Raw genomic sequence first — 26,073 nt, forward strand, 5'->3', positions numbered from 1 at the left:
ATTTAAGAGCATGAAACGGGTGTACAGGGGGTGTTTTTATAGAATTTTTTTTTTTTCATTTCGTCCTTTATTTGTTCACATTATAATTACAGGGGTTATCGCCCATTAAAACACTCATCATTATGTGCTGAGTTGCAGTCACCTCGTGATTAAATCAGTCAAAGAGCATCTGACTGACCGTCTATCCCTTTAAACTACGTAGACCACAATGCAAGGCGGAAAGTGACGCCACTCATCTCGGCACCGGTCTTGCTGCCAGTCTGCCACAGCCAGCTGAGGACTTCCAGACGGGGGATCCCGGCGGCCTTATATTACAGCAACGTTGTGCTCTTTATCGTGTTTAAATGGCGAAGACGTACGATTATCTCTTCAAGCTGCTGCTCATCGGAGACAGCGGAGTCGGCAAGACATGTCTGCTGTTCAGATTCAGCGAGGACTCCTTCAACACCACCTTCATATCCACAATAGGTTGGTACCCTGCTGCCGCCCCTAAGGATAGATCTGACATAATGCATGTCCTCATCAGCTGAATACACTGTTTTACTGCACTGAACTCATTATAGTTGCACTGATACATTCAGGGTCGTAATTCTTTTATTCTGTTATACAGACCCACAGTGCTTAAAGGGGCAGCAGCTGCATAATAGCAAGACAATGGGGCTGTGAGCCAAATTATAATGATCTGCTGTCCTTGATGGCTCATCGGCATCAGTAAGGTTAAATATGGACGAGGATCAGAACTGTAGCCATCATGTCCACCTTTGGGAAAACCTTATTCAAATGTGGAGGCGTTTTTGTTCCATTCAGATTTGTTTTAAGATCCTATATTAACCTCTGCATATTGTGATGCAGAAGAATGAAGTGTCTGTGAAAAAGTCCTTTCTAGTTTGCAAAGGGCCTGGTTGTGAGAAATGTCTCTTAATGTCATGTTAACTAATCAGTGCAGTAGGTATCAGCCTATGACCCTCTGCCCGTGCTTGTTTATTTATTTATTAAAATGCAGGAATAGACTTCAAGATCAGAACAATAGAGCTGGATGGGAAGAGAGTCAAACTCCAGATCTGGTATGTGAAATTTTGAGAAGGCTTTTTTTCTCCTCATTTTTAAGAAAATCTGTCTGTTAGACATTGAAGTTGATTTGATGCTTTCAGGGACACTGCAGGGCAGGAGAGGTTTCGTACCATCACTACAGCTTACTACAGAGGAGCAATGGTGGGTACACGCTTCATGCTACGCTTCCTCCCTACGGGCTTATCTTTCATATCACTGCGTCTGAGATACCGTTTGTAAGGAGGTGTGTGTCTCTTCACAGGGCATCATGTTGGTCTACGACATTTGCAACGAAAAGTCCTTCGAAAACATAAAAAACTGGATTAGAAATATTGAAGAGGTGAGCTCTGATTTGCAACTTGTATGAGTAGTTTAACTAATATTTTTGACATGAAATTAATTCGCATTTGATGTTGCTGTTGTTTGCCGAGACTAACCTAGTGTCGACTTTGCATAATGAGTCTTTTAACTACTTCTCCCAGCATGCCTCATCTGATGTAGAGAAGATGATCCTGGGCAACAAATGTGACATGACTGACAGGAGACAGGTGTCCAAAGACAGAGGTGAAAAAGTGAGTCTCTGCTGCCACCCATTACTAAAAGCAGCCTCAAATACATTCACATGCAGTGCACTTCTCCAATTCTCACTGAGTTACAGTAACATTGTTCTTTTTTATCTCTTTTAGCTCGCTATTGATTATGGAGTTAAGTTCTTGGAAACCAGTGCAAAGTCTAGCTTAAATGTGGAAGAGGTAAGTAAAAGTTCTTAACACCAAAAATATCATGTAACACAGCTGATGATTATATTCACTTAACATTTTGTGTTGTTTTTCTGTCGTTCTAGGCTTTTTATACCATAGGAAGAGACATATTACATAACCTGAGCTCAAAGACAGTAAGTGGGCAACATATTTTCCTCTTACTTTTCAAAATGTGGTGTCTTCCTCTTCCTCTTCTTCTTACTGTCCAGTTGGCATTTTTCAAATGAGGGAGGAGAGGAGCTAATAAAAATGTTAATACGCTCGTCTCAGTTGCTTTCAATTATTTCTGCACTGACAGCAGTTAACTTTTGCTGGCAGTAGTGAGTGCTTTGCAGATTTTATGAAGAGGTTCACCTCTCAGGCAACAAAGAGACCGCTGCCTTCCCCTCTGACAGGTGAATGTTTGTACCTGCAGCTTCAAAGATGGGCTGCGAGCAACATCTCCAAACTCCTCGGCATGTTTTTTGAGGGGGGAAAAAAAAAAATCATTGAACGTATGAATATAAATTTGTTTAGAGTCAATATTCTCTTAAAAAGATGCAGGAATTGAACATCATTCCAACACAAGACTGTGATCTCTGTTGGAAAGGTGCAATATTTATCATAAAGTAAATTATGATGAAATATAAATAATGAAACCAACCAGTTTTCATTTACATTACTTTATTAATAACACTGCAATGAACATAGCATTCAAATTTTTTGAAAGCCTGATAACCAGTTTCATAATATTGTTTGCTCGCGTGACTGATATGCATATAAATGCAGGAAATTGTTTTCTGATTTTTACCATTTTATTTGACTATCTTTGGAAGAACCCCCAACTTGATGGGCCTCGTCCCCACACCCTTCACAATTGCTACACTTAATGTGAATCCTCATTTGTTTAACACGGTATTTATTACGTCTCTCCTCCATCTTCTCTTTCCCTGCTAGACTGACAACAGTGCCGGAGGATCGGGCAAACCAGTCAAGATCACAGAGAAAAAATCAAAGAAGATAAAATTCTTCAAGTGCTCGCTCCTCTAGGCCTGCCAGTCTTCAGTGTTCACAGCTGTAAGCGTGACTTTGCTCTTTTGGATGGTTCCTCCCGGACGTCCTCCCAGCAGCAGCAGCAGCAGCAGCAGCAGCAGCAATGGTCATATTCAGAGGGCCTTACTGCCAGCTGAAGCTCACAGGTTCATGAGCGGTTCAGATGCCATCTTCTGCTGCCCAGAGGAGGATCAATCAGGAACGAGGCCCGTTATTGTACATCCGCTCATGCAAAAAGACTTGTGTGAGATCGCCATCGCTGGTTTGTAGCTTGTCCTGCCGTGTCTGCTCGCAGGAGGCAGCGATTCTGTTTTTATAATACCTCTGTTTGATCTCACGAAAATATCTCAGTCACACATAGCTGTCTTATAAATGGGAAGCAGTTAAAACATTCAGATACTTTCATAAATTGTAGCATTGTTTTATACTCACTACCTATTGTCATATTTACTATGATGCTGTCAGATCGACATATCAAGACTCAGCATTGATTGTATTTGTCTGTGTGCATTCTTGTATATCGATAAGCCTATATTCTCCTGTCGTACTGGCATCATTTCTATATGTTCATGTGTGCCTAGAGGGAGTCACAGAATTGTGATAGAAAGGACAAAAATAATACATAACCTACTGTATCTTCTGATGAAACCTTTATTTATACATGTTTCTGTGTCAGAATGAAACTGTGAAAGGTTGTTTGTTTCTTGGGAAATGTACTTACTACATATTGTGTTGCGATTGTAAGTATTTGCATGAAAGCTGTAGGGATACCTCTGAGTGGATCTCTATGAAGCACATTTTACAGTATCTGAAAAGAAAATGTTTACAGACAGTATCTGAAAGTGTCCATCGTATAGAGGAAGTTTGTGTGTTTGCTGTTCACGTAGTCTATATGTGAACACAACTAGCTGTTGTGTGTGTATATACGTTATTTTTACTTTGAAGCTGTAGACATCCAACAGGTCTCCAACGTGAAAACACACTGACTGGGGAAAGTTGTAATGTGAACGATTGTCAGCTACTGTATGTTACACCAATGAAAAAGTAAAGACAGTAAAGAAAGTGGGTTTTGAAAGAAGGACTTGTGTTGATTTTCACAGCTTTGCACTGCCAACTAACACTAACTGCATGACTGAAAGAGTTTTGGTATGATTTTTCTTCATTAACGCCATTCCATTATTGCGAAAACAGTCCTCTGAACAGTCTGTGGTGATCTCCAGCCGTTAACAGACTTCCTTAAATTTTACATTTCTCTGCGTCACTGGTGGCATTCAGTTCCTCTTCCTTTTTTTCTCTCCTTCTGTTTTATTGTCCTGTGCTTCTGCTTTCATTGAACCCCTCTCTCTGAGGTTCCTACTTATTTTCCTGCACATCATCGTCTGTCTTCTCTGCTTCCATCTTCTTCCCCACATCTTCCCCCGCCACCCTGCAGGCTTCAGCAAGGTCTCTCTCGCTGCTCGAGGCCCGAGGCCCCTTGCTAACGATCGTGTACTTTGCTTTCCTTTCAGTTTCATTCCAACTCTGTGACCTGTGAGACGGCATATACTTTGCGTCAGCTACGGTCAGGTAATCGGTACTGTCTGACAGGTTTCTCTTGGCCTTCTCCTTTGTTTCGTCTTCCCGTGGCTCTGTGGCTGGAAGAGTTCCTTTACTTTCGGAGGGAATATGATCAGTCTTACTCTCCTCCTTCTTCAGCTCTGTGGGTGCAGTGCCAGTTTGAAACTGCTGGGCAAGAGCTCTGACTGTTGACACTTTAGGAAGATGACCTAAAGTGCTGGGGTGCACCTGGTACTCTAGATTTGCTGGCCACTGTTTTGGTGTTTTAGTGACCTGCTCCACCAATGACTTGTAGTCTGCACTTTGCAGCACATCATCGCCTGCTTCTGCTGGGTTGTAGATGATGCTGCTCATTGCTCTCTGCTTCGTGGTAGGGGATGTCTGGCTTTGGCTCTCAGAAGGGATGTATTTCAATGACTTAGTCCTCTTTGGGGAAGAGGGGGTTTTCAGTGGCAGTTCGGCCTCTGTGGGTTCAGCTCCTTCTTCTGGTTCATCGGGTGGGTTGATTGTCATGGTGCTCATAGCCCTCCTCTTTGGGGGAGAGTTTGGTTGGTCTTCGACTGGATAGTATCTCAAGGATTTAGTCCTTTTAGGAGGGGAAGAAGGCCTTAGTCTATTCTTATCCATCAGTCTGTCTAGCAGCACTGTGCTGCCTTGTTTAATGTTGCTTATGGTCTCTTGGCTTGATGCTGCAGAACCAATCTTTTGTTCACATGGAGATATGAGGATGTCTACGCCTGAACTTGGTCGCGTTCTCTCCAAACCACCAACCTCTAAGGTCTGACCACCTTCCTTTGTGCCGAGGTTACAAATGCTCCTCTGTCTTTCTAGACCGATTTTAGTTTGGTCTTCATCCTTCTGCTTCGATGCAAACTCCTCCATGTCCATGTGGAAGCGGTACAGACTGTAACCATCAGCACTGTTAATGCTGCCCTGGCGGAGCAGGGAGGAGGGGTCACACACGGAGGAGTTTCGTGAATAGGTTCTGGTCAGCTCCAATCTGTCCACTCCTGCAAGCTTCTCCAGGGCGACCGCCATTCGTCCGTGGATCTCCTCCAGTTGGGCCAGGCGCAGATCCACAGTCTGCAGGGAGGCCTTCATAGTGTTCTCCCTCTCATTTACCTCCTCCAGACGCATGAACATATTCTCAACTCTGCCAAGGACACCAGAGAAATAAAAGGTTAAACTGTAATCAACACGCTAAGAAATGTCTAAGCTACACATGAAAAAAAGGGAGTTCACCTTTCTGAGGTAACCTTGATGCGTTCATCACTGGAGGACTGCTGCTCGTCCTCTTTCTCGCGGAAATATTCTTCCACACATTGTTCTTCAAACTCATACAGATTTTTTAGCTCTTCTGGATTCAGCCTAAGCTCTGGTAGAAACAAAACATGACAGATGGCAGTCAGTGTGTGTAAGTGTATATCTATGGGCCACAACATGATAAATGAATCACTTTTGGTGCTGAATTGAAGGTTTCAAATGATATTATTTATGCCATTTAGCCAACAAAATTGCAGTTTATTTGAGTTGTGTGTATTTTTTCTGTATCATTAGAGGTGACTAACTGAGCCCGCGGTCCTTCTCATCCAGCTCTCCCTCTTGTCTCCTCTTGACACACCGCCGAAACAGCCGGTTGAAGAGGATGTAGAGGTGGCTGAAGATGATGAGGGGCGGCGGCAGGATGGGACGGTCGTGGAACGTCATGATCAGCTGATATCTCTGGAACTTCCACACCTGGTTGGAAATGGACTTGACTTCAAAGAAAGTGTTGCTGTGGGACAGGAAACCGAGGACAGTGAGTACACACTGTAATGTTCAAGGCTTCTTGTAAAATAAAAGGGCGCTTAGACGTTGGAGCATATACTTACTTGAACACTGCAATGAGCAAGTTGACCAGAAGAATGTTTGCCACAAGGAGGTAACAGGCCATAATAGCAGGTGTGAGCCAGGCACCAGGGATGCATGGAGGCAGTTTCTTCCCATCCTCATCGTATAAATGTTCACCACATGGAGCTGTGGGGGGAATGAAGGTTATGGAGTATTTATTCTCAGATCCTCAGCTAACTAATTTGAATTGCATTCTTGACTTGAAGACTACTCACGGTTGATTTCCATGGCATAGACTTGGGGAAATTCCAGGAAAATGCAGTCACGCAGAAACACAGAGAAAGCGTTAACATCAATAAATATACGTTTTTTATATCATACTTCTGTCAAGGTCAAGCTGATGTCCACGCAAGAGTGAACTGGTGTTATAAAGATGTTTCTCCAACTTACGGAGAATCAAACACTTCTAAAACCTCTTTTTTTAAACGTTATTTTTAGGGGTAAGTCTAATTTTAAAAGTAGCTGTTTACCAAAATCAAGAATGTGGAGCTTTTCTTGGAGGGAATCAAATATGCAAACTTTCACTATTTATCAGTCTCATTTATATGAATTAAAACAAACAGATAAATTAGCAACTTACATAGAAAACCACTATTATAATAATTAGTAATATTTTCAATAGCTGCTTGTTGTCTTCACCCTGACAGAAGAAACACTGACAGAAAAAAAAACTTGAAGGCAGATGATCATGATTGAGGAGATGAGATAATAGTAATGATTCTGTTCTTCCTCAATGCAAAATTACTGATATGTTGTTAAGTGACAACCGTTAATAAATGTACCAGCAGAGGGAGACAAAGTATTGAGGGGGTTACAGTGTCATGTATTGTTACTGCACATCACGCAATCTAAGACACAGAAATTAGTGTAACACTGATCATCTGCCCAGAATCAGGAAACAGAATCTTACTATGAATTCTAGTCTTACGGTCTATCGAGTCCGCAAAAACCTCTCCATAGATCATCCAGTAGGGCATGTAGAAAATGTTTCTGGCCAGGCGCCACGTGGGCTCTTCATCAGGGTGGAGGATGGCTTGTCGAGCCACCCCAAAGCTCATAAGCACCACCAGCATGATGACCACAAAGTACATCATGTCGATCATCTGAAACACGAGAAACAAATTGAACTCAGGGCGAACTTCTGTTCACTCTGTATGCATGTCATGCTGGTCATGTGATTTTCATACGATTTGCTCAGCTCAGAGTCAAACACTATTACCATCTTTCCAATCATCATCACATAGGGTCCCAGGTATTTGTTGACTCCAAAGATGTCCAATACACGAATGTACCAGAAGATGATGTCGATACAGTAGATGACTCTGCCGTAGCCCATGTAAGGTTCATGCTGCAGCCGTAGCATTAATCCAAGCAGGAAGGTGGAGATGGCAGCCAGGTCTGTGATGTTCCAGTACTCCTCCAGCCACACACTTATCTTCTGTTTCAGCTTCCCTGGCTCCGACATCAGAATCTAAACACCAGGGTTTACAGGTCATGCAGAGTTCATGAAAAGTCTTTAACACACATGACTTGAATCCACTCAATTTGATCATATTTAACGGCTTTTACCTGTCTGACTTTTTCGCTGCCAAGCGTGAGGATGTAAGCAATGACTGTCCACTCTTGTATAGATGGCCAGCGCTCCATTTTCACCAGGATTATGTAGTTGTACAACATCAAATAGCCCAAATAGCAAATCTGTTGGAAGAAAATGCCAGTGCACTTCAGTAACTACACTCTAAGTTTGAAATGTGTTTAAAATTGTCGATTCTATTAAGGAAACCTACAGTGTTGAACCAGAATTTGGTGAATGGTGCATCATAAAACTCAAAGATCCTCTTCCCAATGGGGATTTTGCGGACATGCGTGTTGCCCTCTTCCTCATCCCCTTTTCGGGAAGTTGCATCAGCATTAGGGTCCTACAACACAGGAGCAAACACGCTCAAAAACGTTTTAGTTGATCTTTTTTCACTCCTGACAAAAAAAGGCTCATAAACAGAACATGTAAACTAAACAAACCTTGCTGGATTTTGCGTCATCGTCCTTGTCTTTTTCACCTTCTTTGCCTCCAGGTGCATGATAGGCTGCATCATCTCTGAGGCGGAAATCCAGCAGTAGAATGAGAGGAGGAAAGATGATTCCAAGAATAACCTAGATGAGAAAATGATTACAGTTTTAATAAGATATATGAGTGAGTTGTTTATTTACAATCAATTATTTTACTCTTATACTGTGATGGCAATACTACTAATACAAATATTAGTACTTCTGAAGTGTTGTCCTTATTACTGTGAAATATTTTTACTGGATGCCGAAAGGGAAACATTTCATGATCTCGACCTTGATGCCTGGGTTTTTGCCGATCCTCAAGCAGCCCATCCACATGTCAGTGAGCAACATCTGGCTGCAGGTGTGGGCAATGAAGTCACGTTGTTTGGCAGCCACAGCCAGCTTCAGACAGGTGGAGTTACTCCAGTTCACCAGCTCATATGTTAAGAGTTTCATGGCCACCTGTTCATCATGCTTGTAGGACTGGTCCAGCAGCTCATACGCCAGCTGGCCAAATTCTCTGTGAAAGAGAGGACACAATAACCATAATTGCAGATTAACATAAATTTAGTTACATGCAGTAGCACATATTACAGAGTGAGCCTAAGCTGTTTAGAGAAGTGGACATGAAACCGATATAAAGGTGCTAAAACTAGTGTGATGTGCATCTGTGTGCTTTTGTCTTGAGAAAATACCTTCTGACACTATAAATAAAACCTATAGGAGAGATGTCATATGTACTGACTTGGAGTTGTTCTCCAGGTCTTGGGAGATGTCATCCACCAGTTCACTCTCAGAGCACTCGTGGGCCATGGCTTTATACAGCTTACAGGCCACCAGGGCCTTCGCCATTGCTTCTTCTCCACGCTGCCAGAGGAACAGCGCCATCTTCTGTCGCTTCATCAGCACCGCCCACAGCATCAACTCATGGAAGGGGAACTTGAAGCGACAGACCTCGGGGTCATCTACATCGATTTCCACCTCTTCCTCTTTCTTCTTTTTTGGCTTTTTCTTGCCTTTTGTCCTGGGCTCGTCATCCTAACGAAAAATGAGAAAAATATGATGGATTACTCTGATGTCTGGGTTGTACTGTCTGAGCTACTTGCCGGTATTTTATTATGAAAAGGACACCAAACCTCCATTCCCAGAAGCTTCAGAGCCTTTGGCTGCAAGGAGAGAACAAAACAATTAAAAGAATAATGAAAATAAAAAGTTACTTAATATGATGAATACGCTATTATATAATTATTTTCTTCCACCAATGCATACCCTTTTTAGTCCATACAAATTATTGTAAAGGTTGCGGAAAGCCTTCCTGGTGTAATTGCTCCTGTAAGCTCCACCCATGAAGCACTCCAACACCAGGCCAATGTCAATCAAAGTGATCTGGTAGTCTGGAGGAAGGTTTCCCTACAGAATTCCCAGAGAAGTACATAATACATCAAGTCTCTCAAGGAAATATATAATCTGAAAATCGGCTTGATTTTATGCGGCAAAAGCATTTAATGGGAAAGATCATTTTACCTTTTTGACATCCCTAACCACAGCATGCAGTGTATTAGCAGGCCCAAGTTTCTAAGAGAAGAGAAGGGGGAAGAATAAATGTTTTTTCCCCGTATTTGTCAGATCTCTATTTTGAGGGATTCAGAACTCATTTCAGGTCTCTTTTGCACTTGCTGCAGGGAGCGTTGTGCCCACCGTGTTGTACAGCTCCTCCAGTCTGGGAATGGTGAGAAAGTGGTGAATGTTGACCCCATTCTCAAGGAGCAGTTTGACAAAGTCCACCCGGTCTAGCACCAGAGCATCCATCATCGCCTGCTCCAGGGAGTTCACCTAAGAGAATGTAATGGGTAAAATGGATGAATCATTATTTACACATCACAGTTTTCATTCTATTTTCACATGTTAAACTGAAGTGAGAGTCTTTGTCATAAACCCTTCTCTTACCCAACGAATCAACTCCAGCTTCCTCGGGTCTGTTTCCTCTGGAGGTTCGGGCTTTGCCTTCCCCTTCCCCTTCCCCTTCTTTCCCCGGGTTTTGTTGCGAGGAGCAGTGGCGGGACTCTTTTGTTTCTCCTGAGCCGGGGCTGCAGAGGTTGTGGTGTTGGCAATGGCACCAGCAGGCTAGCCAAGCAGGGAATAATGTCAATAAGTAAAGCTCCTCTGCTCCTTAAGCTGCAAAGAAGCTGCTGAAGCATCAACATATCAGTCTGTTTTCTGCTATTAGTATTACTCGATTACAATTATCAAATTTTTTTATTTTTTCTGAGCAATACAGCATAGATCGAATGACATCTTTCTGTCCTTCTGAGAAACTTTCTCCCCTTCAACAGATGAACCTGAAAACTGTACTAGTGTCAAATTCTGTTTCAAATGATCTTTTTTGCTTTTTGCAACCAAATTCTTTCCTTCAGCAATAATACACCCTTGCCAACTTTGTAACTGCTTTGCAACTTGTGTGGAATGATTCATTTGCACTATTCAGATGTGAGCACCACTCACTGGCAAATTGTGTCCGTAGACAAAGATGTGATTGCGAGCAATATCCACTCTGTTCCAGGCCAGAGCCAAACTGAGCTGGTCAGCTGCTGAAGCGTTTGTGCCTGAAGCAAGAGAAACAGAAGGGTGGAGTACATCATAAGAGAACTAGTGCTGCAGTGTAATTGTACATACACACTGTTGAGATATCTAAGTGTGATGCAGCCAGATAATACCTTTTAACAAGGCGGTAAGAATGGCCATTTCAATATCTTGTTGTCCTTCAGAACCCATTCGAAAAACTGTGATCTACAGGAGAAGAAACGATTGCAGACATGAATTCTTATACTTTACTGGTTAATCAGTTCATAGCAAACCATATGAATAAATGGGTGAATGAATGGAGGAGTGAATTTGTGCCAGGAATGTAGTCCCACTCCCACTGTGGCTGTAAAAATGCGGTGTCAACTAGTGGGAGATGCTTTCAGCCGGACGTCTCACCACAGCACTCTGCTGCTGACCCCTTCGAGCACAAACAGCTAATTTACTCGTCAGACAGTGTGATAGTGCTTTCCTTGTTATGGACTCGACTATATCAAATGAAATTACGCTGACGGGTCCATCACATGGGCAGTCATGATAAATAGGATTAGGTTGGCATGAATATGTGGCATGGTGCCAGAGAAAGTCTTGGGATGCGTTAATAATGGGCAGCGTACATCATTTCGAAGACTGAAAACTTGTGTTGCTCTTTCAGACACTTGCTATGTTGTGTGCTTAGCTTTTTTTGTAAATAGGGAGACTTTTATAATGGTGAGCTCTTAATTCGGTTAAATGTTGTATCCTGGTGTTACATCACAGTAAATTTCTAACTCTAAATCAGTGTTTTTATTTGTCTAACCCAGCTGTTCGCATTGGGATGCACTTAGGATGAAAGGATTATGTGGGGACTAGACAGTGACACTGTTTCACCTGTAAATTAGTCGTGGCACTTTAGATTAAGAGCAGGCAAAAATGTGGCCTCTCAGATGTGTATAAAGAGCTCAACAAGTTGGCAGTTCTGTCACATTGTCTGGACTGGGTATAAGTGGAAACTAAATGCTGCAGGGAAAAAAAGCCCACAGCAGTATGATCTTTGAAAAAGCAGTTTAAGTTGCTTATGTTGAGTGTGTTGGAGCATTAGGCAGTCTAATTCATTGGGGATAGAGGATGCAGAGTTGCTGGTGAAGTGATAGCACTCTGGGGACTGAAAAAAGACCAGAGAGTGGAGAGAGAAACCTGGCTGAGGATTAGGGAGATGGATCTTCTCTTCTCCATCTGTGTGCTGCATGCTTACTGTGAATGGATGAGCCTCCACTAAGCAGGTGGTGGTGTGCACTGATCTTTCCCACCCAAATGTATGGAGGCTGGCGATTATATGCGCTGGGTATTATAAACTACTAATCACATCACTTACGCCTATGGAAATCTGCTGGAGATGCACAAATGCTGCTGCTATTTATGTGCCAAGGTCTCCAGCAAACACTTTGGAGAAACACTCTCAGCTCAGGGATTAATCTTTTATCTGCGAAGACTCTTGCTGCAGTGTGTGCTTCATCGTAGAGCCATGAACTGCATTGTTTACATTGATATCAACACTTAAACTCTGCTTATTCAGACACCCACCGCCACTTTAGAGCTGTGTGCACACACATGAGGGTTGATGATGTCCTACAGTGAAGCTGCGAATGCCCCAGATTACATGACAGACCACATATGGATACAACAAGAAGGAGAGATGACAAGCACGTTGTGAGGATTATGTTTATTCAATATGTTAATGGAAACACACAGATGAGTAGAGTGGATGAATGACGATGGAGACCAGATGCTTCACAACTCAGAAATATTTATTGATTGACACAGACATGTTGTTTTCAAATACAAGATAACTGTGAAATACGTGGCGCTTGAAGATCTTATTAGCCTTATTTTTTTTTTACTTTTATGATGTTTATTCCTCTACTCACCAGTTCCCTCTTCTTCATGCACTCCATAACCATGAGCAGGATCTGCTGCGACTGGCTTTTGCTATAATTGAAAGTCTTCTGAATAGTCACCAAAAGTTGCTCTCTGACATCGTCATTAACCAGGCTGGAAGAGGGGATTTAAAGATGACATGTCAGCTTCATATCAGAGGAATAAAATCCAAATACAGCAAAGAGGAAATCATCTAAACTCTCACCCTCCGTCCTCTGAGAACTTGTGTGCGAAGGAAATGATGTCAGAGGCTCGGCCGCTGCCGTCGCACACCACCACGGGGATGGGAGGCTCGTCTCTCAGACTCTCCAGTGCGATGGAGATCACGTTAGGACCCCCTTCCACTATCAGACACACTAGAGGAACCCCCTGACCCAAACCTGGAACACACAGCCAGCAACAGTCAGTTGGTTTATTACTTAAGTGTCACCTTGCTATAAAAGAACTTTGAGAATGAAATGACGAAGCAAAAGACGTTGACTTGGTGTGTGAGCAGACAAACCAGAAGAGGGAGGGAGTGAAGTCAGTGGTGACAGCTGAGCATCCCTTTGCTGTCCCTGCCTTATCCGAGCTCCAGGCATAGGATGACAAAGGGAAGCCCACAGGTCACAGAGGAGCTCTCCAATCGACAAGTCCAACAAGACTCTGGCTCACACTTACACACCATGGGGGATGGAGTATGTTTTATGCGGAGCACTGTGTCTGACTTACGCGTGTTGATCTTCTGCAGGGAAATGTGCTTCTCCAGCAGCCGACGGAGTTTGACCTCAGAGCCGTACTTGCCACAGGTGCCATTATCGGTCAGGATGAAATGGGAGTGGCTGTTGTTGAGCACAGCCAGCTTGCTCAGTGGATTTGCCATCGTCTGATAGGGTCTGGTCACCTGGAAAAAGAGGAAGAGATTAGTTTCAAATGTTTCAAGAAGAAATATTAGTAAGTCTTTTTTTGTTCTGGAAACTAAAAGCAGCTGCAAATGTTCGCACATCTTTTCCGAGGAGATCCTCTTTGTTTTCCAGGATCCCCCATGGAGCAATTCCTATTGCGCACACTTTCCCCCGTGACTTGGAGGAATGGTCCTTTAGGGCATCTCCAACATGACGGATCACCCCTAAAGTGCAAAAAGCAAAACATAGCCTCATGAGTAATGACTCTTTCAACTGCCTAATGGGGCTGCATCATGGGACACACTGTGGTTACTGCATGCAAAGTCCACACAGATTGTCATTTGTGATGAATTTTCCCGCAAAAGCTCTAATTACAGTGCTTAAACCCGTGACAATGGGCTGGTCAAATCTCCCCCAGGAAATTGCAGAATACGTATTATGCAATGACAATTTAGCGCAAAGGTAATCTTCTAATGTCACAAATTGTTATTTGTTAAGTGAACACTAAAAGCATTATCCTGAGCTGTCAGCGTCCTACCCGTGTTCACTCCACCCGTGAAGATCCAAGCCCCAGTGGTGACGGCAGCTTTGATCAGGCCTTTGCCGAACACTTGTTTGAGTTTGGGCTGGAGGTCGAAGTTCTGGAGACCTCCGTGTACAGAGATGAGCAAAGTGGGCAGCTCCAACTGCCAGTCCTTCACCATCAAATGCAGCAAGTTGTCAGGCTTGGTGTCGTAGGAGACTCGAATAAACTAGGAAAGAGAAGAGGGGGAAAATGCTTTAAACAGAGTGTTTAAAGAAAAAAAGAAAAGCAAAGAAAAACAACTCAATCCAATCACTTCTACTCATCTCCAAACAGATAAGTCATTTATCAGTGACTGGGACTCACCATGGCCTTGTTGACAAATCCGCCACCCTGGAACTCAATTATGCCATAGGCGTCTGTTGGGTAGGTCCTGGTGTGCTTGATCACACTCCATTTATCCTTCGGAGTGTCAATCTGCACCAATTGGTTCGCCTCCTCTATTGAATTGGCACCCGGAGGAATGGCCACATGCTGTGTTATCAGCTGACCGCAGGCACATCTAGATAAAACAAGCACCACTTAGTTAACCTGTCAGTCCTGGTCCCTGTGCAGCCGTGTGGCCTGACTCCTTAACTTAAACTGCGTTGATTATTCATAGAAATCCCCGAGCAGCAGCTAAGCAGTGTCGTCAAGAGTATGAACCATGACTGTAGGTGAATGAGCCGAGTCAAACCCTGTTGTTTAGTCTGCTTGCACATGAAGCCTGTGTCTTTTCCTCGAAAACACTCATTGCACAGGCTCTTTCATGACTGTGCTCATTTCTGGGAAATATGTGCCTCGACGAACAAAGGGCTGCGCTGCCTGGCTGCTCTCAGTCTGTTCTCAGAGCCCAGGATAGTAACTGTGTCCTACAATACACCCTGAAAAATCTGCTTTAATCCTGATAGATGTCTGCTAACCTGTAGTCATATGTGTCATGATTTAGTAAATTAATGAAGGAGTAGAGAGAAATGAATCTATTTAAAATGCTGCTTGTGGTGAATATGAAGCCATCCTCATTCATATTTTCATTTACATTATTCAATTAAGATTTTCATTTGAGTAAAGTTTTATGTAGTAAGCTGTCTCAAACAGTAAAAAGGAGCAACACTGTCAGACTAGATTTGACAGGAAAAAAAAGTTTTGCGTCATGATCTGCATGTTATTTCTCATAAAACAATAAAGTAATAGCTGCTGTTGTAACTTATACAGCTCACATGTTTACCACAATGTGACAAATAAAAGGTCATTTTAGGACCATAATTACCTGGTCGGATCCTTGGTGGGAAATATGTGAATACATTCTCTTTTACAAAAGTTCCTCTCAATCCAAGCTTTTTGTGCCTGTTTAAGAGACAATTTTAGAGAGAAAATAAAATGTTAGTTCACATAGTGTCGTACAGCACTCACAGAGAGATCATCTTTGCTGATATCAGAATTTAAGTTTCACTGTCAAAATCCTCTTAGTAGTAATCCTGTTTAAAAGATGAAGGCTATTTGAATCCTGCAAAGAAACCCAGTAAGAGGGGAGAAAATATGTAACTGAAGCAAAAACATTGTACACAGCCCTGTGAAATTAGACACCTTTTTTTGTCTGATGAAGTTTGATAAGCAGCCAGCGAAAAGGCATCACACAAAAGTACCATGCCCACACACTCTTTGTCAGATCCTGCTCTGATTGCTGTCTTGTTTTTCCAGTGCAGAGCAAAATGACCTGAGTTCAAAGCAAAGTTTCTCTGAGGGCCATTGTTGACGGCGGTGGCCCAATTAAAACTGATGCATCGGAAGCAAATCTTTCCAAGAAAACACTCAGCAGTTAAATGGGAAAAAATGATAATATTCAACAGCTTAAAACACACGAAAAAAAAAAAAATTCCTTTTCCTTTTAATCGCAAGTCATACGACTATAGTTGAAAGACTATAGATAAAATCTACTGAAGTCTTTTGAGCAGTGACAGTACAGTTAATGACAGACAGCCCTGCATCCTGGACTGTCTGTTGTGTTCTGCTGAAAGAAAAAACACTGTGTGTGTACTTTGTGTGTTCCCCACCCACATGAATATTCAGATTACACCAGTATTACCGACAAAAGAGATAATTTGTCAGTAACTTAGTCATTTTTTGGTTTATATGATGCCGTCACTGTATCCACAAACATATAATGTGATCAGGCCTGTAGTTGTCTTACGACCTGTATCTACGCAGTAAGAATAGATGCTGATGAGTTGAACTACTTATTTAGTAGCTGAGTTGAACTATTCTTTATTCTACACCTTTCATCCTTTCCTTCATACATATATAAATAAAACATTTCATTTTCTGACCCCAACAGACTTATTAAAGAATTGTCTCATTTTATCTTAATCCAAAACCATTAAATGATGTGTGATAAATCAATAGATGCAACTGATTTTAAAAATGCAGTGTTCCTTCTTAAAACTACTTGTATTTTTGTAGTTCCTGGTTAAAATGATTGTTTGCATGAAGACAGTTTGAATGAACTGAGTGAATTACAAATACTTTACCTAGGGAAGTTTTTACAAAAATATCACCATTTAGTTGTATTTTTAAAGACTCCAAGGCAAAGTGTGACCGTTGCTCCCTGTTTTTCGTCTGTTTTGCCTCAGCAGTTTTCCGTCTCAGTGTTATCATGCATCATTAAGCACCCAGAACTCATGCAATGCTGCCCGTCCACATTCACCACATCTGAATTCACTTGGAACTATAATTTGTTCCACATCTCTTTCCACTAATTTTGTCATAAAAGTGATGAAATTAAGTTTTAAAAGAGCTGCAGTTATAGAATGTAGATACACTTACGCACGATCTTCTGCTGCAGAGTCCTACCTCTAGTGCTGCTGGGGATAAAGCCTAGAGAGCAGAGAGGAAGTCTACAGTCTGGTACTCCCCTACCAGAGCCTTCTCCGGGTGCTGCACTCCCAGTCGAGTGCTCTCATTGAATCCCACAGGACATGAAACTTCTTCACTTTATGAGGGCCAGCTAATATGATGAGCATGTGAGCAGGCCCTTTGTTCGCCCAAGTCTCATGACTCCAGTTCAAGGTAATCCTTTTGGGAGTCCCATGACCCCTTCTCCATGCCCACAGGGTATTTTCATCCTTCGCTTGAACAAGGCACAATAAATCTACTTTGATAACTGGCCCCTAATCTCCCAATTTGTTGAAAACTCCTTTCTTTGTGTTCACTTCACAGTGTGGAAGATTTTAGCTTGTGTGAGAAGACGGAGCAGACTGGCTAACCTAAAAGCACTGCAGTCTTGTCCAGAGGCTCCCCAACTTTTCATTTGAAAATTTTCACCCCCTCCAACTACTTTGATTTCAACCCAATTTGCATAATTGAGAGAATTGGATGCAGGCATTCTTTTGGAAGGTGCCTTGTTAAGACATGACTGGTCTCCAGTTGGGGGCAAGGTCAGTCAATGCTAATTGCAGTTAATCTCTATTTCCACCCACCATGTTTTTGTGGAGGAGAAGAAAACTCAGCAGACCAGCGATTTAATATTCTCTCAGTCTTGCTTTTTAATTTTGGTCATGTTAAGTGGATTTGCATTGGAAAACATTAGTGGTTTTGTACAATAAATATCCTTCCAGCAGACAGGATGTTACTGTTTAAAGCATCATATTTATCTTATTTGCTGCTGTCTGATATCCAACTATTTAAACTGTAAATCATTTGGACATCAATAGGCTTCTGTTATGTGTAGGGAAAATTAAAATCTGTCATATTTAGATAAGTTTAAATGAATCCTGATTATTGGGCATTTTAGACTTAATGAAGTAATTGAATTAAATCTATTTAAACTCATTAAGGGCTTTCAGGTGCATGCTTAAATAGCTAGAGGAAGGCATCAGATGAGCCAGAAGCTGAGATGGAGTTAACAAGCACAATGTTGTAGCCATCCATTTTGAACCTTCCTCATGTGAAAAGGTTTGATAAGCACTCCTTTTATGGTTGAAGTGAGCAGTTTGAGTGTAACTCACAGTGAAAAAGACAAGGGAGGTTGGTGGTTGATGACTCAGAAAGACAGATAGAAAGAGAGAGAGAAACCCCCCCCCCAACTTTCCCCTTTCGGTCCTGCTCTGGTAAAAACGCACGTGGGCCGCTGTTAATTATAGCCGAAAAAAACAAAGCACATTTCCAGAAGGGTTTGGTGAGTATGACGCAGTTATTTCAGCGTACTTAAACTCATTAACCACAGCAATTAAAACCAAAATCCAGTCAGCAACCAGCCTCGTTAAGAGCTGCATTTGAGCACTTTGACAGCATAAACCTCGAAGAATTAGATACTGCAGGATCAGATTGTGTCACACCAAGCAAATTAACAAGACTTAAGACAAGCCTCGGAACAATAAACAACAGTCATTCCAACATGCAGAATGTTTGGAAAAAATTGTCGTTCTAAACAAAAGACAATTGTGTGAAATAGAAATCATAATTACTGGACTGGTGAAAGGGACACAGAAACGTTATAAAAGAGCTTTATGACCTCTTTTATATTAGCTGTACTGATGCAAGGATGCGTCTTCAAATTGTGGCTGCTATGGGACAGTATAACACATGCTTTTCTCTAAAAATAACTACTTCTATCACTTTCACAATGCTGTGGAGATGTTCTGTTAGTCAAGACACATATAGTCCACATGCACCATTTGCCATACATTCCTGCCTTTTTGCACTGGAATCACATGGTCCTGGTCTCCTGATCCTCAGCCTAGTGAGCAACTAGATCACAGCAAATTTGTTCCAGTACAGATACAATTACATGAAGTATTCAGCTCCGACAGTCATAAGGGTACAATGAAGGCAGTATTTCTACACGTTGACGCCTGACCCGTTCAGTTTCAGTTCGATTTGAACACATAATTGTTGACAGTCGAGTAAAAACTATATGTGTCAAAAAGACGTGTCATTTACTCTGAATATTGTAGTAACAATGGTATTCACACAACAAAGGCCTCATCAGCACAAGTGAAATGGATCAGAAAGGATTTGGGGGTCCTAATGGAATGTGATGTCACCAGGGTTGAAGATAAAAGCAACTAATTGCTCGGCTTTGGTATTGAATGGCGATGTGGTTAGAGCCTGATGCAGTGTGACAGGAAGGAAACCCATTTAGACTCCTTTACTGTCTAAAAAAAATAGTCCAGACTCATGGTCGATCCCACGTGGACCGAATAAAAAGCTGCCCTTCACACATTTTCACTTGAGGGGAAAAATATTTGGACAAAGCAACACATTCGAGTTATAGGCTCTGGAAAGGCAAATTTATATTAACTGTGCAGCTAACTGTTTTCAGTCGGCCCTGTTTGTAAATGCACCCATTGTCCTCCAGGGTTTGAAAATCCAGTTAGCCATCACATGAGCCCAACATGTCACTGATTATCCCCAAGAGTTGAGGGAGTCATAAGACATGTTTTAAAGCTGCTGTTTTTCTGTGTTTTCCCCCAAAGGAAAGTCTGTCTGAAAAAGAGAGCAATTTTACATAAAATCTGGGAATTATAATAAAGATAGCACCTACGTAAAAACTAACGGCCGCTATAAAGTCTTTTCTGTATTGGAAGGCAAAGATTTTCCAGCATGAAAACAGGTAATAAGCTAATAATTTTACATCTTTAAATCTTTATAAGGTATGACAGCAGATTATCAAACCGTTTTATAGGTTTTGACAGTAGTTGTATAGCAAATTATATATTTCAAACACTCAATCAACATATATTATTATATATTATATTATATATATATGATTCTGAAGCATGAATACAGAATGTGCCAAATAATGGCAAATATACCAACTTTTTTTGTGTTGATGTAATTTCCATTTGCTTTGACCACATAGTAGTGATTTATTTTGAGTCATAATTTAGGAACAATAACTTGATAGGTTTATACTTAAGTTATGGGAAGCAGATTTAACTATACTTCACCACACAGCCATTTGTTAATTGTTTAACTTTGTCACAAGATTTGCAAACCTATGTGACCTTCTCACATAGAGGTCTTGTGACCCTGCAGCCTGAGACATTTATGCTCAATCCTGCTCTGACCCTTGTTTCTTTAGTATTTTAAGTATTTTTAGCCCCAATGGCGCCTCCAAGGGGTGGCCTGTTGGGGGGGCTGGGGGGGGGGGGGGGGGTGGGAGGCATGTGCATAATATACGTCTGAGTATGTATAGCATGCTTCTGTCTGGTATTTAACATTAGGCACCATTCATTTCAATCAATAATCTTTTTTTTACAAAAAGACACAGCAACAGCCAAATAAATATGTATTGAAAATAATTGGAGGCCCTGTAAACGATTTGGTCCTGACAATCAATGCACTCCTTCAAATTAAAGCTGTATATTTGTCTTTTTGAAGGACAACGGGTCGCTGATCAGATGTACAGTATATATGGATACATAACACATTATAACGGGGTTGATGTGGAAAAGCACAATGTTAACTGTATTGCATTAGTCTGTGCATATTAGATAACTAGTAACGTTTTATGAGGTCATTCCTGAGGTTGTTTTTACACCTCAAGATTTTCAGTGGCGCCATCAGGCCACCCCTATGGAAAATGTGTGGGGTTGTCGCTGCTCGGCCCTCACATGACCTGAGCCTGATGCTTACATCACACAGTCATATCATCTTGCCAACCCAGAATAAAAAATTATAGGATTTATAAATCAAATTTGAACAGATTTTGGTGCAGTTTTTATTGATAAAGCTAATTTGGTTTAAGGAGTTCGAGCACAGGCTTCATTTGTAATTACTAAAACCTGTCAGGCTGCAGATGTTTTCGGACCATTTCTTTCCTACTGAGCAGTAAGCTGCTCATTCTCAGCAAAGGAGGTAAAAGGTCAGTAGAAGCAGCCTATTTGCTGGTGAACAGTGTTATCTGAACACAGAACAGCAGACTTGGACGTGAATTCTATGCTAAGTTCATTTATGAGAACAAGGTAATATCATGTGAACACATCTAACTGAATGTGCTCTCTGTTGGATGACCTTTCTTCCAACAAACAAGACTTTCACGCTCATTTCTAATCAACTGTCATCCATCCATGCTGCATTCAAAGAGACATTGCCTTTACTCTGTTTCTGATTTCGCACGGATGAAAAATAAATCCTTTTTCATACCCACTGACCTATTGTGAATGACTAAGTCAAGATTATCACCATAGATAACAAAAATATATGATCAGAAAAAATGAAGGACAGAGCAATCTCTCAGCATCCTGGCCTCTACAACCAATGTGTTTATATTTAGCAACGTATCCGATCTCATTAAAAGTGCAGTGGTATTCAGCCGAGAGCCATGACATTCCTGATTGCTTTACAGAGGAAAACCTCATATAAAAAGGCTGTGGATTATACATAGAATATTAATCTCACTAAATAATGCCCGCCGTAATTTATAGAAACCCATCACACTAAATTCTTTTAATGATGTCAGTGTCAGATATACTGTTGAAACCTGATTTAGCCACATGGTGAACAATTTCAAACGCATTTACTGGAATATGTTGATGCTGACAATAGATATGGACAATATGTTATCCACAAAAAATGAATTCAAAATGATTCATGTGTTTTATATTTCCGTCTTTATCTTTTTTTCTGGAAAACTAGATGATTTTATGGCGTAGGTTCACTTGCTCTTCATTACCACTGTAAAATATTTAAATAAGAAATGTTTTTGTTCCCTGTCTGCAATATTTTATCATTATTCTGTGCTTGCATGAATCAACAAAAGCAACACAAACCGAGCTGGTTAGCAGTGTGTCCTCTAATCCCAGCATGCACTGCTCTTTGGATTGAGAGCAAAAGCATGCTTGTATGTAAAAGTGGCATCTTTCTTGCTTTCAAGGACATGTTAACAGGAGTTTGTTAATCACATGAAAGCAGACTTTGGAAAGATATAAAAGTCCTTAATCTGTCATGGCCGTGGCCGTCCATACTGGGCCATTATGAAGGATTAAACTACTACTGTACTCGGGTGAGCGGCTCATGAAGCCCGCTCAGCTTCAAACACCACTTAACAGTAAGTTTGCAGGGCTTGGACCATGTCCGCGCCAATATACAACCAGCAGTCCTGCTGGTGTATGTCATTATGCTGGACAAAGGGGCTCTGAAATGATTGGCTAGGAACTAATGTAGACTCTGTCCTGCTCATAGTAATGGTTCCATGTGACAGTGCTGTGCAACACAAGTCATTCTCAGTTCTATGGTATCTGTTATATGTGGAAATAAGTTATATGGTATCTGTGTGCAAAAAGTTAGCAAAGACTTGAAAAAGCAACAGAAGTGCAGTTGTCAGTCATGAATCACCTGTTGAATCTGACAGAACAGGCTTAATCTTACCTTCTGTGAGCCAGATGTGGTGCGTTTGAGGGAGGACCGTTTAAAGGTGCTACCCGGTCCCTTGTTGTCCATGATGAAGACTTAGAGTTTAAGTCAAACTGACTCAGAAAGAGATCCTTAGAGACTGGTGACAGGTCAAGGTTCAGCAGCAACGTCAGCATCAGAAACAGACAGAAACCCTAGATACCCACTACAGAACCAAGGCATGACAGAAACCAATAGATTCACTCTGCGAAAAAGATCAAAGTTTCACATCATTTAAGGTTTCAGTGCTTCTCTCTCCTGTGTGCAGCTTACTCCCGACTGACAAGACAGAGATCCCAGCCAGGGATATAAATCACTCGATGACACACTTGACACATAGACCCTTTTCCTCTGCCGGGCATCCCATAATCAGGCTTAATGCAGCCGGCTCTTACGAAGCCTCAGAGTCTAATGGATAGAGATTTAATAAATGGTTATTGAAGGTAAATCTACTTTGGCACACCACAACCCCAAAAAAGGCTTAGAGAGACCATGCAAGCTGTGAGGCTAAAGTTAGCTGGCGGAAAGCCAAAGGTTGTCCCACCAGATGAGGCTCAGTGCGTCTGACACAGAAGACAGGAGTGTCCTATCAGGGTGCAAACAGAAAGGTATGCACACATAGAGAGTGTGATGCACAGGCAATAGCCAGAATGAACACACAGTGAACTGACATGTATCTGAAAAGAGCCGGGAATATTCTCGTCAATTATTTCAAACTGCACACCTTCTTCCTACCACGTTGTTAAACTCATTCAGAGAGAACTCCGTTACCATTAGAATACAGCAGAATATAATGGTGGTGGATTTAATCTCTCATTTTAACTGCAGTTAATTGTTCCACATAAAGCAGTGTCACCACACAGATTCAGAGCAACGCGATGTTAAGTATTGTTGAGGGTTTGACCCTTTTACATAATACCAACAAAAGCGATGTAAACTGAAACTATTAAGGCTTAATTCCACATTGCATTTAGAGTACCCTGACGAATAAAAGCAAATATTTTGCTATTCATTTACAGAGCTTGGAATATGAAAAAAAAAAAACATTAGCAGTAATGAACTGTGTTACTTTAATAGTGACTTTACTTCCAGACCAACTGAAACCTGATAATTATGTAACGTCATTACGATTCATTATTTCTACTGAGGGTTTAGCTGAACAGAACATTTGAGGTTTAAGTGCCTCAACTTCTAAATCTGAAAACCTAAACTATGTGCTGCTTAAGAGCAGATCCATTGCAGGATGCTGCATATATGAAAGGAACAAAATACATGATTTTTTAAGTATTTTGCTTTTTCTTCCTATCAAAGGAAAAGCTTCTGAGCTACAGGGGGGAGCGAGATTCAAGTTTTAGTCCAGTTTAACCAGATTAGATTAGATTAGATGTCCAGCAACTCCCTCTACTGGATGCTAAGTGGAAATAAATAATGTGATTAAATTTCAAACTGACTTTGTCCAAATTCCAGCAACAAAATTCATAAAATAGGCTGTTCTCTTTCATTTTGTGTTAAGTAGCTATAAGGTTTAAAATAAATCATCTTATTGTACAGCATCATATATATATACAGTCATACTCCAGCTACAGTATGTGATTTTTACACTGATTGTTATTTAGTGCTGCACATCCCTGCATGGGAGGATTCTGTAGGTCCTTTGTCTCATTTTATATTTCATCACATTTTGCCAGCATGTGCTTTGTGTCTTTACAACCTTCTGGATATCCACTAGAATTGACACCGACAGCGAAGGCTGGCTACACAGTGTTTTTAATGACTGGCCCACCGGTGGGACAGCGGGGGTTTATGAGGATAAACAAAATCCTCCTGCACTGAAATGGAAGCTCACAAAAACACATTGTAGCAAATTAAACTGCAGCAGCACCATCTGTAAGTGCTGCAAAGAGATAATATTCCTCTAATCCACTGTATGAAATTACTGTCTTCGGTGCTGGTGTCAACTTGAGCACCCAAGTCACAGCCTCACCTTTTTTTGGCCGGCGAAGAAAGTTGAACGCTTTCCGCTGGTCTTTAACTGTCCTTATCTCTCTTTGGCCATGTCAAGTCCATGAATGAATGAATGATTTTCTTTTCTAATCCATTCCAGCCATGTGTCTCAGTGTTGTCTACCTCTAAGAATGGATAATGCGTAATTTCTCCTAGTAAGCAGAGACAAAGGAGCTTTATTATCTGTTGGTGGCTTTGCATGTGTCAGTGGAGATTAATTGTGTCCAAGAAGGTAGAGCGCTGAAAGGAGCAGAAGCAAGGAGGACAATCGACCATAAATTAATTACAGTGCACATATGAATTAATACGTGCAACATTCTGGTTGCACTGGTTTTATTGGTTGTGTCAGTTGTTTTGTTTTTTTGTGTGTGGTTCTGTCAGCTTTACTGGTTTATCTGCTTTATTATTGCTTAGCATTAACATTGGGTTTTTTTTTAACGTATCTTAATATATGAAAGATTGTGAGTGCTAAGTATGTCTGCAGAGGGATGTTCTGTAATGCAGTGATGCTGGGCCCAAGAAAATATCTTAATTTGAGGAGCCACACAAAAAAGTAGTTTGGATTTGTGTTATGTTGTTTTTTTGCCGCTGATATGGTTGGATGTGTTGCAGAGGTCACTGTTGACACAATTTGCAAAACAAAGAAGGAGATACTGTCCAGGAAAATTACAACAAGTTGACATAATCTTTTTTTTCACGGGCAGCAGGTAAGATTTAAAGTAAATCCAACCTGACGTGAATGCATCGTTGCACAGGCTATCGTCGGGGGAGAAGATGACTGTCTTCTAGCCAGTAGTCAGAAAATAGATCTCCCTTGTGCTCAAATTATGCAATAATAAATTAATCTTAAATCAGTAAAATCATCAATAATTTGTCAAAATTAAAGTGACAGCTTTATGTAATTCAAACCAAATCTCTGCTTGGATTAATCTAACAGCAGCAATATATCACCTTGCAGTGCACAATGTGCTAAAAATTAAATAAAACTAATCTCTGTGGGCACATGAGAAGTCAGAGCAGATAGTTCCCAGCTTCAGCCACAAGAGGACGCTCCGAGCTCTTGTATGGGCAGGGACCTTCTTCCTGTCTGACTGAGGGGTCACAGCGAGGTTGTAAGAAACATTTTGTGCTTTAATTTGCAGGTAAATCAGGTTGTCTCAGAGGTGACCTGCATGTTATATCCATCAGGTCAACCAGAACCACGAGCAAGAGAGAAATCTGCTCAACACAAAAAGGAAAGATGCACTGGTTTGCTTTGTTTCACATTTCGTCTGAGACTCCTGTTTTGCATCAAGCTCAATTTACCACCAGTTGTTTTACCTGATAATTTGTAAATATCTTGTGTGACTAATATCATCAGTGAAGCCAGATGGGATTAAGCCCACAGCTGGTA

The 26,073-nt window shown here is 41.4% G+C and overlaps 2 protein-coding genes across 2 annotated transcripts; one reads left to right on the top strand and one right to left on the bottom strand.

Annotated features, from left to right (window-relative positions):
- The first annotated feature begins 272 nt into the window (after positions 1 to 272).
- LOC139201091 (ras-related protein Rab-8B-like) lies at positions 273 to 3,905 on the top strand. The gene is made up of 8 exons (XM_070830316.1): positions 273 to 468; positions 1,004 to 1,064; positions 1,152 to 1,212; positions 1,313 to 1,390; positions 1,533 to 1,622; positions 1,737 to 1,802; positions 1,895 to 1,945; positions 2,748 to 3,905. The coding sequence occupies exons 1-8, from the start codon at positions 345 to 347 to the stop codon at positions 2,838 to 2,840; spliced, it is 624 nt and encodes a 207-aa protein (XP_070686417.1). The 5' UTR covers positions 273 to 344; the 3' UTR covers positions 2,841 to 3,905.
- Positions 3,906 to 4,167: 262 nt separating this feature from the next.
- Positions 4,168 to 14,742, bottom strand: LOC139201089 (transient receptor potential cation channel subfamily M member 1-like). The gene is made up of 26 exons (XM_070830312.1): positions 14,610 to 14,742; positions 14,259 to 14,472; positions 13,820 to 13,944; positions 13,548 to 13,719; positions 13,042 to 13,216; positions 12,827 to 12,950; positions 11,054 to 11,126; positions 10,842 to 10,942; positions 10,287 to 10,463; positions 10,038 to 10,172; positions 9,864 to 9,914; positions 9,609 to 9,749; positions 9,476 to 9,505; positions 9,085 to 9,377; positions 8,631 to 8,859; positions 8,310 to 8,441; positions 8,078 to 8,209; positions 7,860 to 7,988; positions 7,510 to 7,761; positions 7,219 to 7,393; positions 6,506 to 6,526; positions 6,272 to 6,416; positions 5,969 to 6,174; positions 5,643 to 5,775; positions 4,713 to 5,553; positions 4,168 to 4,673 (listed from the first exon to the last, which is right to left on the bottom strand). Exons 1-26 carry the CDS (start codon positions 14,610 to 14,612, stop codon positions 4,197 to 4,199), a joined length of 4,686 nt encoding a protein of 1,561 aa, XP_070686413.1. The 5' UTR covers positions 14,613 to 14,742; the 3' UTR covers positions 4,168 to 4,196.
- Between the last annotated feature and the right edge of the window lie 11,331 nt (positions 14,743 to 26,073).

The sequence above is a fragment of the Pempheris klunzingeri genome, chromosome 5, assembly GCF_042242105.1.
Source record: "Pempheris klunzingeri isolate RE-2024b chromosome 5, fPemKlu1.hap1, whole genome shotgun sequence".
In the NCBI taxonomy this organism is placed as follows: Eukaryota; Metazoa; Chordata; class Actinopteri; order Acropomatiformes; family Pempheridae; genus Pempheris; species Pempheris klunzingeri.